At 40.0% G+C, this 12,183-nt stretch overlaps 1 protein-coding gene across 2 annotated transcripts in view; it reads right to left on the minus strand.

Annotated features, from left to right (window-relative positions):
- EXOC6B (exocyst complex component 6B) overlaps positions 1-12,183 on the minus strand; it is a gene marked incomplete at its 3' end in the record, with an annotated part of 312,754 nt that overhangs the window by 255,620 nt on the left and 44,951 nt on the right. For both annotated transcript variants that reach the window (XM_082482217.1, XM_082482216.1), the window contains exon 2: positions 4,355-4,520. In XM_082482217.1, coding sequence (XP_082338343.1) covers positions 4,355-4,520 — 166 coding nt within the window. The remainder of the gene's footprint in view (positions 1-4,354; positions 4,521-12,183) is intronic.

The raw sequence follows: 12,183 nt of genomic DNA on the forward strand, positions 1-12,183 counted from the left end.
ATCCTGAAAATCCCACCAGGAAAAAGGAATCCATGTAGGGTAATTTAAAACTGCTCCTAAAATAATGCCAAGGCTGTACTAGTCTTCTGTTAAAATTACATATCAATCCCAGCTAAAGCAAAAAGTAAGAATATATTCTGCCCTTGCACACTAAGAGTTTTCAGGGGGTGGGGGTTGTGTTTTGTTTTGTTCTTAAGGTCTACATCCATACATTGAAAAAAAATAGATGATTATTTATATAGACTCTCTGTAGACATGTTGAAGCTTTGCAGACAAAGAGATTTTATAATCTAAGACAGACGCACAGCAAGGGGGGACAGACAACAGGTGGGCATATGTGAAGAACGAGACAATGGGATCACACAAGGGGCTTACAGGATGCTCAAGTCGTTAGTTCATTCATCTATATATGGAACATGTGGTACGGAGCAGGGCTTTGGTTTGGGGGTTTTTAAACATCACTGCTATCATTTAGAGAGTGTCAGAGTGATGAGAGAGAATAGCAAAGGCCACTGGAGAGGAATCCTGGGAATGGACCTGAAGAGCACCATCGTGACCCCGCACAGCAGTGCTGACTCCATCCCTCTGTCCAACACCCACCTACTGCTGATCTTCACCCTCCCTAAGAAAGGGAGGGTGACTGTAGAATGATCCTTCAAGTCAGCAATTTATGAACTTCCCAATCTGGAGGGTGCAAATACTGGGTTTGTTATCCACCACTGCAGCTGTTCTGCCTCTATTTATCTAACCCTTATGGGAATCCACTGTACAGCAGTTGCACTTTTAGGTCATTGCTGCATCCTGGGGCAGTGAGATCCCCCACTTGGTTTCACATGGATGAACATGAGCTTCCCTTCACTGTAAGGCAGTTGCCCCAGTTTTATTAGATCTCCCTTGATCTGAATGCAGTAAGCAACAAAAAATGTTTCCTATTCATTTTCTCCCCCTTTCACTGATAACTGAATGCCTTCCTCTGCTTAGAAATCATGCTTATCACAAAAAAAAAAAAAAAAAAAAAAAAAAAAACAACCATCAACTGGAAGGACTTCAGAGTAAGAAAGTAAAAACAGTGAGATGCCTAGAAAGCATGACCCTCCAGGATAGATTTGGGCTACCTATCATGCAGAAGACAAGGCCAGAGAAGAACATTCCTACAGCCTACAATCTGTAGAAAACTGCTGCAAAACCAGGATGGCATAATCTCTCTTTCATGCCTCACAATTCAAGAGGTAGTAGACCTACAAAAGACTTTTCAACTATGTAACCTGAGTTTCCTAGAGAAGGAAGGACAGCAGTACCTAGGGGAGGGCTAACAGTAGAAGAGGTTAGATAAAAATCCATCAGGAATAACGCAGCTGAAGAAGAACTTTCTTAAGAGAAAAAAAGATAGACTGGGTGATTTCCTGAGGTTGTCACAAGCCCTGTGACGCTCTGATCCTTCCCCCTTTGCACCTCAAGTTGTGTTTTGCAAGTTGAGCCATCCTAATGCCTAATCTGTCTTTGAACTTTTAATTTCCACTGGAACCTTTATGAGATGGAACAGCCAGACTGGTACATGGTTTCCAAGACCCAATAGTACTGTGCATTTGTATGTTTGAGAACAGCTCAACACCACACTGCTCACTTCCTAATGAGGAAGAACGTTTGTGCAGTACAAGATACGAAAATGTTGAAGATGTATAACAAAAAAAAAAAAAAAAAAAAAAACAAACACAACACAAAACACAACAACAAAGCAAGATGACTTTCCTTGGAAGTCCTGTAAGAAATTAAAAGTACAGAGAACTGCCATGGTGAAACTATATAGTTAAAAAAATCCAAAAGAATAAGCAAATGCAAAAAAAGTTTTGGTTTAAAAAAAAAAAAAACCTTATGGTTTAAATATCATGCAAAGTAAGGAGATACCTTTTTGGAAACGTATCCCATGTATTTTCAATTAACTTATTTTTTTATCCATATATAGATAATTAATCAGTGACCCAACATCTCTGGAAAACAACACAACATTGCCTAGAGCAGAAATTTATTGCAGAGGAGAAAGTTTAGCCATACAGTCCTGATGAAGTTTTGAGTTGACTTAGGGCTACCTGAAATACAGCATTACAATACAGAGGAAAGAGGGCAGCTGTGTTACACATGAACAGGGGAAGATAATGCATTCAGCTCATATTTAGCATGTGCACTCTCAAAACAATGAACACTGATATTTCTACAAGCACAAAATACCCCAAAGCTAAAAGCACACGAGTAAAGATACATACTAGAGATGGAATACGGAGGGCATTTACTTTATTGCTGGTTGCACGTATGTTCAAAGACCAGCACTATTGAGAAAAAGACCGAGATCAAATAGAGAATGAATAGCTGGAACAAAACACACTCTCACCACTGGACCCACGGATGATTCCCTAGGGAAACCCTTACAAAGAGGGTTCAGTATTTCTTAAATAAGTTTCTGTGTATATTTTTCCCATGTGCTGTTTTATAGATCACATAGTAATGGAAATCAAGAGAGATCCTGAGGGTACAGAGATGGACTTCACAGTGCGCCACCAACAAAGTAGCTGTTTGTAGAATGGGAAACAGCAACAAGCCTTTGCAAACAAACAATGTGGAATTCTTGGCTAGAAACAATAGCTTAAAAAATAAAATTTAAAAAAAAAAATACTTCTTTCATGGTATTTTCAATGGCCTCATCCTGCAATCAACTGCTGGATTCATCCTTGCCACGGAAAATGCCACTGTAATAATATGGGTGCTTCTGGTGCCAGGACACACCCTCACGAAGGTGTTCCTGCAAACATATGTCCATTTGTAGGATGGAAACCTACATGCGTAAAGCTAGAACCCTGCTCTCAAATGCCAGAGGTAGTTTCAAATGAGTAAATAAAAGTATGAAAAGCAGCAGTCAGCACACTTAAGTTAGAGTTCTTCCTTCTTTTCTGGAAAACTTGCTTTTCTGAGATATTGCCCCTCCCTTATTTATAACTTCATCTTGTCTAATGTCCATTGAACGGTCTCCCAGACTCCCAGAAAGGTCCTTCTCAACAGGTCCAACTCCACTTAACTCAGCCAGAAGATTTGCTGTACTGGTCTCTGGAGACACTCCATGCCTTTTTGGGTGCCACAGAACTCAGCCCCAGTCACAAAGTGACTGTTCTGAGAGGCTGCTTTTGGTTTTCAAATCAAGGTCACACCTTGCTGCTGCAGCAAGGGATGGTACAGCAGTCTGCCCTGCCTCTGTTCTAACTTGTGTAGGAAAACGAGGAAGGTTCTCTGACCTCTGGCACAGATTAAGTTATTATCATGCTTTTTTTATATGCTCCAAACTGTGCAATACTTTTCTTTTACAGCACAGCAGCCAATCTTCAACTACAAGCCCACCTGGCCCCTACATCCAACCTCTAGGTCCTTTTTCTCCCCAGAAACTCGCCTGGTTTCCTTCCCATCACTTACCCACATTCTGGTCCTACAAATGGCTTTTTCCACGTACTACTTACTAAACACAGTTTTTTGAGAAATAGGTAAATTCCACCTTTCTCTCATCCTCTGCACAGCTTTAAAGGCCACAATACTTGGAAAGCCTATTCCTAGCTGTAACCATTTTACTTTCTCCATTCCCAGCTCTAACCATTTTCCCCTTAGTAAGCCAACCAAACCTGGATATGTTACTGAAAAAGAAACAAGCTGTGCATTTGCTTACACAGTCTTTCAGTCTTTATTGAAATTAGTAATTTTTCACTAGTGTTCCTGCTGACACCTGAACACCTTACAATGCTCTGATTTTCATTTGGTTTTTAGATATTAACATTTCACTTGCCAGACACCTCGTCACTGCAGAGTCAGATCTACATCAGACCTCTTTGCTGATCTGTCTCATACACAACACTACCTGCAATGAGAACTCAATGTCAGATGGCACACTAGAGTAGATGCTGCTATAGCAGACATACTTCTCACTGCAGTGCTTATTTTTGTTTAAGAAATTGGTATAAGGTATACTAGGAAAAGCACATGTCCTAATGCAAAACAGGCTTAGCTTTAAGGCTCCTTGTGCTTTTAATGTACCACACTGCTCCAGTTTACCCAAATAATTGTCAAACTTCAAATGACTAACCTATTGCTACATGAAGAAAAGTTGATTATATATATATATATCTTCAATTTTTTATTTTTTTAGATAGAGGAAAGATGCTCTAGACAAAAGGAGACAAGAAGACACATGGTTTCACAGAATCCCAGAGTGGTTGAGGTTGGAAGGTCCAACCTGAGGTCATCTGGTCCAAGCCCCCTGCTCAGGCAGGGATACCTACAGCCATGTGCCCAAGACCATGTCTAGACAGCTTTCTCTTACCTTCAGTTTTTGAGCTTCTCCTCTAACTTTCAGCAGCTCTGTGATGGAGTCCACAAACCCCTGGTAATGAAAGTTGCACATTTTCTCAATCTCACGATCGTGGTTTCTGATTCGTGCTTCCAGTTTCTCCATGAAACGACCATGTTCTTCTCCATCATAGACAGACCTAAAAGAAGATGCCAACATTGGTCAAGATTCCAACATCTGTTAACTGTCATTACTTACAAGAAATATCCAAAGTATGAGCTTAAAAAAAAAAAAAAACCTCCTGTGATAAAAGGACAGTTCTGCTTTTTATTTGCATACATCAGGCACCAAACTCAGGTTTGAACAATCTTTTTATTCCAGGCCTTCTTTTGCCACCTGTCAAACATCAGCTTGATGTTCCCTCAGAGACCACAACATAGCCAACCCAGCACAGAACGATCTGAAAACAAAGTCTTCATGCTCTTAGTGATCAGAGATGGCTGAGCTCGATCTGTTATCATATGCTGTAATGCTAAGGGCTCCTCTTGGACACTTTTCTGGATGTTCTTTGGGCTTCAAGGGTAAAAGCTACAATGGAAAAGCATCACCTCTACAGCTGCCAAAATCCATTCCCCTTCCCACCCCCAATTTTGCCAGCACAGTTAGCCCTGTTGCTGAAAGGTCAACACAGCTGAAGACTACCCAAACTGAGGGGGACACCTCAATCCAATATACAGTGTACATCGTGCAAGCTGCAGGTAACAGGTAATCTTTGGTACAACCAAACAAAAACACTAGTGTTAAATTTAAGGGTGGAAGTTAAAAAAAAAAAAAAAAAATCTATCCTTCATATTTTCTTAAATTCCACCCAGCTCAGAAGAGAAGCTTGAATTGCCATGTTAAAACACTTTTTTTCCCTGTCCATTACCAACGCACACTGGCTGGTAACGATGATTGTTTCCAACCGTTTTGTAAAGCAGCCTAGAAGGCAACTCTCCTCTGCAGAAAGAGATGCTGTGCAGAAGCAACAGATCATGACTGCAAAATAAGCGAATGTTATTCTAGAAAGCAGAGGGATTGTGTCACACCCTGAAATGGTATGGGATTTTCAGGGGGTTGTTTTCTTGTTTTTTGTTTGTTTGTTTTATAGTAAACACAGATAATTTCTACAGAATGTGGAAATCCCAACCTTAGACTTGTCTTTGTTAAGCTTTAGTATTTTGAGGAACAGTGCTAACTCCTAAACCTGAATTCTCTCCTAGTCCAAAAAAATTAAGCATGCAGTGAACTTTACGGAGCCTGAGCTTGTACTGTGTCAGAAAGTAAGGCTAAATTAATTATACACTGGACTCCATGCAACAATTATAGACAAAAGATGGGGAATAACAGAGCTGTTACAAGCTGTAAGAATAATACATAAAAAAAATTTACTAGTCGCAGCATTGACAAATAACATTTCAGAAAGAACCAAAACTAGATGTATCCAACGGGGCAAGTTAAATCTTTTTGCCTGCAGAAAGTAGCGTGATCCTTCAGCATGATCTGTATTCACAAATCACTTTGGAGAATCCCACCTCTGCAATCCACAAAGGTCTCAAAGTAATACAAAAAATACCAAGACAGGAATAAAGCTGGAGGAAATCTATTTAATTATCATTCTTTCAAACCTGCCCTAGCAATTTCAATCACACAGTTTCAGTAAACCACTCTCAATGTCAAAACAAAAATGCCAAATCTTTATAAGCCTATTTAAAACTCAATATAAAATAACACAGTCACAAAAAGTAAAAGTCTTCAAAGATGACCATATTGCCTTCCTTATTCCCAGGTAGAATTTGGTTGGTGCTAAAGGTGAAAGAGAGATATAACTTCCTAAAATTATATGAATGCCACCACTAACATGATGCTAGTGGTTTTTCCCTACAGCTTAGGAGAGTTTTGCCGGTAAAACATTAAAGTTGGAGACAGAGTGCCATCTAGTGCTACACAGCGTCTTTGCAGGGTCTCTCATTAAACAACCAGGCACCTCTGCTCTAACGAACTCCTAACTCAAAAATAACTCATATACAATGAGAAAATAAGGCTAGACAAGTTGTGTTTTCATTCAAATATAAAATAAAAAAAAACCACACCACAGTAATTATAGGTCCCGAATAAATATGTTTGCATTCAAAGGAAAGTACCATCTGCATTTACAGAGGCATCTATCGGGGGGGCGGGGGGAATCTCAAAATTACTTACAAACTCTAGGCAAAGTTTCCTTTGGAGATGGCTAACCTAAGACAAAGGCCCAATGACTAAAATCCTTTTATTATGGTTTTTTTTAGCCAAACTCTAGTGTAAAAAAAAAAAAAAAAAAAAAAAAAAAAAGTTGGTGACAGGCAGCAACAAGACCTCAGCATCTTAAGGGTTGGCTCTAACCTTATATCCAAACTTTGTATCTTCCCTTTTGAGCTCTCCTATTCATCCACAACCCTCCCTCCAATGCAGAACCAGCATCCTTAATTTCCATCCACCCTCTAAAACACAACCAAATGGGCAACACCCAAGCAAGCCTCAGACCAAACCTCAACACGTTCTGAAGTTACAGGATGTCAATTCCAAAGTTACGGGATATCAAGTTCTTGCTCTGTATTGAACATCATCACACAAGCAGGCTATAGTGACTATGCAGTGACTCTTAGCTCAAAATTAACAATGTAGGGACTCAGTCTGATTGCAAGAAGAACAAGTCTATCCCCTGCAGTCACATTAAAACACCCCTCAAGTCCCAAACTCTACCATCATCATTTTGGTTCCCTGGCTCTGGCAGAGATCCACTTTCCTCGGCTGTTTCTGCCACTGCCTAAACTACAGCATCACTCTTGGAAAACCACCCTTGTGATCCCATACCCTTGATGTTTGTGCACTGTTACCTACCTAGCAATTCCAAGCTTTCTCAAGACCAACTCTGGTTCTCATCTGATCCACTCAACTGAGCACTCTCATTACGTATTTCTTCCTTTTCAGGATTACCACATCTGGGGCACTATACTTCCCACTTCTTGCCTACCAAACCTTTGGGACACCCACTGCCTTGTTCTGCATCTACAGGTCTCTCCAGCTGCTCCACTCTACTTCATTTCTTCTGCACATACGCTCCGCTCCTAATAACATCTCTCCTAGTTCAAACACTAATTATAGCCTGATCTGGATCTTCAGTTAACTATCCTGAAGTGACTAGTAATTCAGAAGACATTAAAAGGTGATGCATAAAAAAAATTTCTAGAAAGAAAAAAAAAAAAAAATCTTACATGTATATTTACACCCGCTAATAATCACAACAGCACACAACACAAAAATAAAGTCAGGAAAACAAAAATAAAATTTAGAATTGTTTTGGGCTGTTCATTTCCTTGGTTGTAAATAACAAAGCACTGACAATGCTATAGAAAATGATCTTTGAGGCTGCTTTTTTTTTTTCTTTGCTATAAAAAAAATTGGTCAGCTAGCTTTAGTAATAGGCCTCCCCCACAAAAAATCGTTTTGATTAAAAAAGTCTGAGAAAGAATGGTCTGTCCCACATGCATTTATCTTATAACTCCAGAGCAGGCTGTAATTCTCCAATTGAAGACTATACTCAGTGACAGATCTGTCTGGTTTACATTTTTTAAGTACACTCACTAAACAAAACCATTTAAGATGACTTTAAAAAATTATTGGATTGTATTGTTAAGTTTCACAATTTCTGCATTCATTAAAAAAATCCACTTCATTTTTTTCAAAAGGTCAACTGGAAAAATCTTTCCAGGAAAGCCATAACAGGCAAATGCATCAGGAGTTCCCATTTGCAGCCTTGCATTATTGCATAGTTTATCCCCCAAAATAGGGGCAACCAAACCTAGCCCACAGCAAGTGGCCAAACCATTAACAACGGGGTTGGCACAGATGTGGAATTGTAGGACAGTCAGATGCTCATGTGCCTTTTCCATTTTCCAAGTGGCAGAAAGCAAGCCCACACAGAAGCACAACATGTTGATGGTGAACCTTTCACACCTCCATCCTCTCCCCCACATCCCAGAGCCTCACTTGACTCTGCCTGTACTCAGCCCCTATGTTGCACTGGATACTCCATTGCATTCTCCATCACTTAATCATCCACAAGAGCAAAAATCGGGGAAAGAGCAGAGGTTTGGGTAATACAACCCAAGAGAATAATAGAGACAACAAGCTCAGCTACAAATCTCTTCAAAACATGGTCAGAGGCTGGACATCTCAGGTCCTATCACCAAGCATCAACACAGCCTACTTTCTCTCCAGCCTTGCTTTAGAGGCTTCATCTGGCTGTTCTCACACTGGCAGGTCCTATACAGGACATCATATGCATGCTGAAAAAATGCCAGAGGAGCTTAAAGTTATTGCACATGTATAAGGTAATCCTAAATATTTTCTAGCAACTAGCTTTGCAGGTCTTTCCTACGTCTCACGCTCAACTGGTTAACAAGAGGGCTTCAGGCAGCCTTGGAGAAGGCCAAGCCACGAGGCTGACCCTGCAACTTCATTCTCAATAAGAGCTGCCTGCAGGATAGGGACTCAGAAGTAACCTAAATAAATTCAGCTGAAAGTACAGAGGAGGGAAATCTCTGGGGACGAAATGAAAGAGATCTGGAACAATGCAAGGAGGACATTCCGGGGACAGTGGAACAGAAGTGACTTGCTTTTGTTTTCAATTAATAAGTGGAACAAATTCCTGAGTCTGTTGTGGACTTCAATTTTATTTTATTTTTTCCCCCTTTAAACTTCTGTAGTGGTTTTAATCCCTCAGAAACATTTTCTTCTCATTAAGCTACATAAAAGCATTAGCAGTTTGTTTAATCTTATTCTAACTTTTGTTATAAACAAATTAACTACTGAGCAATGCAAAAAAAAAATTTGAGTGGTGCAATAGCTCCATGGAAAAAAGGTCAAAGAAAGTTTGCAAGACTAATACCTGTTTAATATCTTAACTGTCAAAGTTCACAGCTTGTGCTTCACAAAGTTCATCCACATACTGACACAGCATTAGCAAATCATACTCTAAAGACACCCGACTGACTTTGTGTATTACACCTGAATTTATCTCAGCATAGAATTTGCTTCTTGTTTTCACTCTGCTAATTAAACAGCATTTAAGACCACTCTGTTTTGCCACATCACTCACATAGGTTTACATTTATGTCACAAATACAAAGAAAGAAGCAACTTTTTTTCCTTTTTGGAGAAGTATAAAATGTTTAATTACAAATATTTTTCATTATTATAATTTAGAAATTCCCACATGTACTTTTCCTGCCTAGACCCACTTATCTTGCACACACCTCCATTGTATTTTTCAGTCTACAACAGAAATCATTTAAATCACTGTAAAGTTCAGCAAAATATCAGCAATACCGCATTATTACAAGATCCTGGAGTAGACAAAGCAGTTTCTGAAGAGCACCATTGTATTATTTGGCAGGATAACCCTGATTTCATAGCTGGAAACACCTTGATTTTAGCAAGGTTCTGGCATGGCCCTGGTGGGTATTCTCACAAGCACTCCAGAAGGCATGCTGCACAGAAAATTACCATAAACCACATGCATAAGCTACTCAAAAACCATCCTAAAAATCTATGTTACTTGTCAATGACTGGCCTCAACCAGAAGGAGCTTTTCAACAGGGCTTCCACATCCATTTGTTCTGGGCTTGGTTTTCTTCAGCGGTTTTATTAGCAAATTGGAAAATATAATGCAAGCTGTACTTTCGAAATATGTTGGTAACACCAGAGTGAAGGAAGTCACAAGCCTTCTGGAAAGCAGCAGCCAAAGACCTCGAGAAACTGGAAGTGTTTCCAGAAGTCAAGAAGGATGAAGGTCAATAATGGCAAGCTCATGGTAGCAGTCCAAAGAAAGGTCAAAATCAGCAGCATAATGGAATCAGAGTGGAGGCAAGACAGACCACAAACTCCACACCAGCAACCTGTCATGGCACCTTATTTATTGGTCGATGAAGAACCAAAGGAATTGGGTTTAAATTTGAAGATAAAGGGCTGGTGAGGACACTGACAGCTCAGAGCCATGGAAGAAACCCTCTGCGATGTTAAAGACGGAGGAAGGTGAGAAGTTCTAAAGAGCTGTTACAGGAAGGACGAGAGCAGATCAATTTGCAAAGAACCAGGGCAGATTTTGTGATGAAATGCAACTGAAGATAGTCAAAGCCCTAGAAGAAGCCATGCTGGGGCATTGGAAACCCCATTCATCAGAGTTTAAAAAGAAGTTAAACAGATGTTTCTTCAGGGATGGTGAGAGGATTTGATGCTACCCCAGGGGATATGGGCTGCGGGACCTCAGGCTCTCGGGCAGTACGACCAATCTGGGCTGGTAGAGCAGTTCAGCACAGTTAAAATGCCTTCTGGCTTTTTTTTTTTTTTTTAAAGCAGCATCAAACAATTAGAAACTTACAGAACCTCAGCTGTTATCCCTATTCCACAGTGAACTGCCAGAGACCAGAGCAAAGCACAGACAGAAACATCAGTCCAACTTCACACCGCCTGCATCCAAACACAAGAGAGCTGGTTTTAGCCTCACCAAAGAAATACACTATAAACTCTAGGCTACTAACAGAATACAGCCAAACAGACTGAGGAAAAAGCCAAATTAAAACATGATTTATCATGCAGAGGCACCTACCACAGCAGCACCTTGGAAGCCACCACTGCAAGCAACAGGCAGTTATGTAGGTATAGTATCATGAAAACAGAACAAAAAGCATTGTGTTAAAACAAAGTAGGGATATGCAAAATCCTCGTCTTTTGGAAAGTATCTTTTATATTACAGCCTTTATCAGCAACACACAATATGTGAGCTCTAGTCATACCTGAGCCCAGACATTTCATTTGCAGAACAAAAGACACTACTGCTCCCCAACATCAGTGTAGTGATGAAAAACTTAAAGACCAGAATACCAGGACAAGGCAACAGGCACAAACCACCCTACAAAGCCACTGCCAGACTGAATAGTCCATCTGAACCACCAAATTCCAGAAAGGGTCAGCTTCTGTGTTTCGGTACGTATCTATGTATTGCAGGAGAAAGAAGAGAGGGGAAGAAGTGGTTCCTAAACTAGACACAAGACACCAATATTTTTGGTGCAAATTATCCCCTTAAAAAACTTTTAATACCCTCTCACCATTCAACGTAAAAGCTATGACATCAAGCTAAAAACCACACACATTTTTTTCCACAGAGAACATAGAAGATTGCAATTTGGCATCAGCTCATTCCCCACTCCCAAAGCCCTGCAAGATGAAGACTGCCTCCAGCGTGAGGGTGACAGTTTTGAAGACAAGCACTTTCTACTGGACACTACTCTTCTACTGTTGCGCTGTTTACCCTACCAGCAACACAAGAAAGACAAAACAAACACTTGACATTGAAGAAAGGTGCTCTCCCAAACAGATTACTGATAACAGAATATCATTTTTATAAACTTTAAAGAATTAATATTTTAGCCATCACACCTATAAAAGCAGATTAGATTATCACAGAAGAATTTTAATGTCTATACTTGCTGTGTTATTGTCCAATAAAAGTTTTTGCCTACTAACAAAGTTCATTTTTGATGTCCTATGCATTGTTTAAACAAGTGCATTCTTGGCTTTAAGTCTTGGACCTTCCTTTCAGCTGTGAAGCAATGCTGTCATATGTCATAACATCCAACAGAGGCACAACAAATCCTCAAGACATGTGTGATATTAAAAGCGCTACATTATAATACCACACAGAGCACATTAAAATTGACAGCAGCACGATTGATAACTTCCATGCTCAAAGCGTGTGTACCACCACCTTTGCAAGAGGACTG

The sequence above is a fragment of the Vanellus vanellus genome (genome assembly GCF_965231255.1).
Source record: "Vanellus vanellus genome assembly, chromosome: 4".
Classification (NCBI taxonomy): Eukaryota; Metazoa; Chordata; class Aves; order Charadriiformes; family Charadriidae; genus Vanellus; species Vanellus vanellus.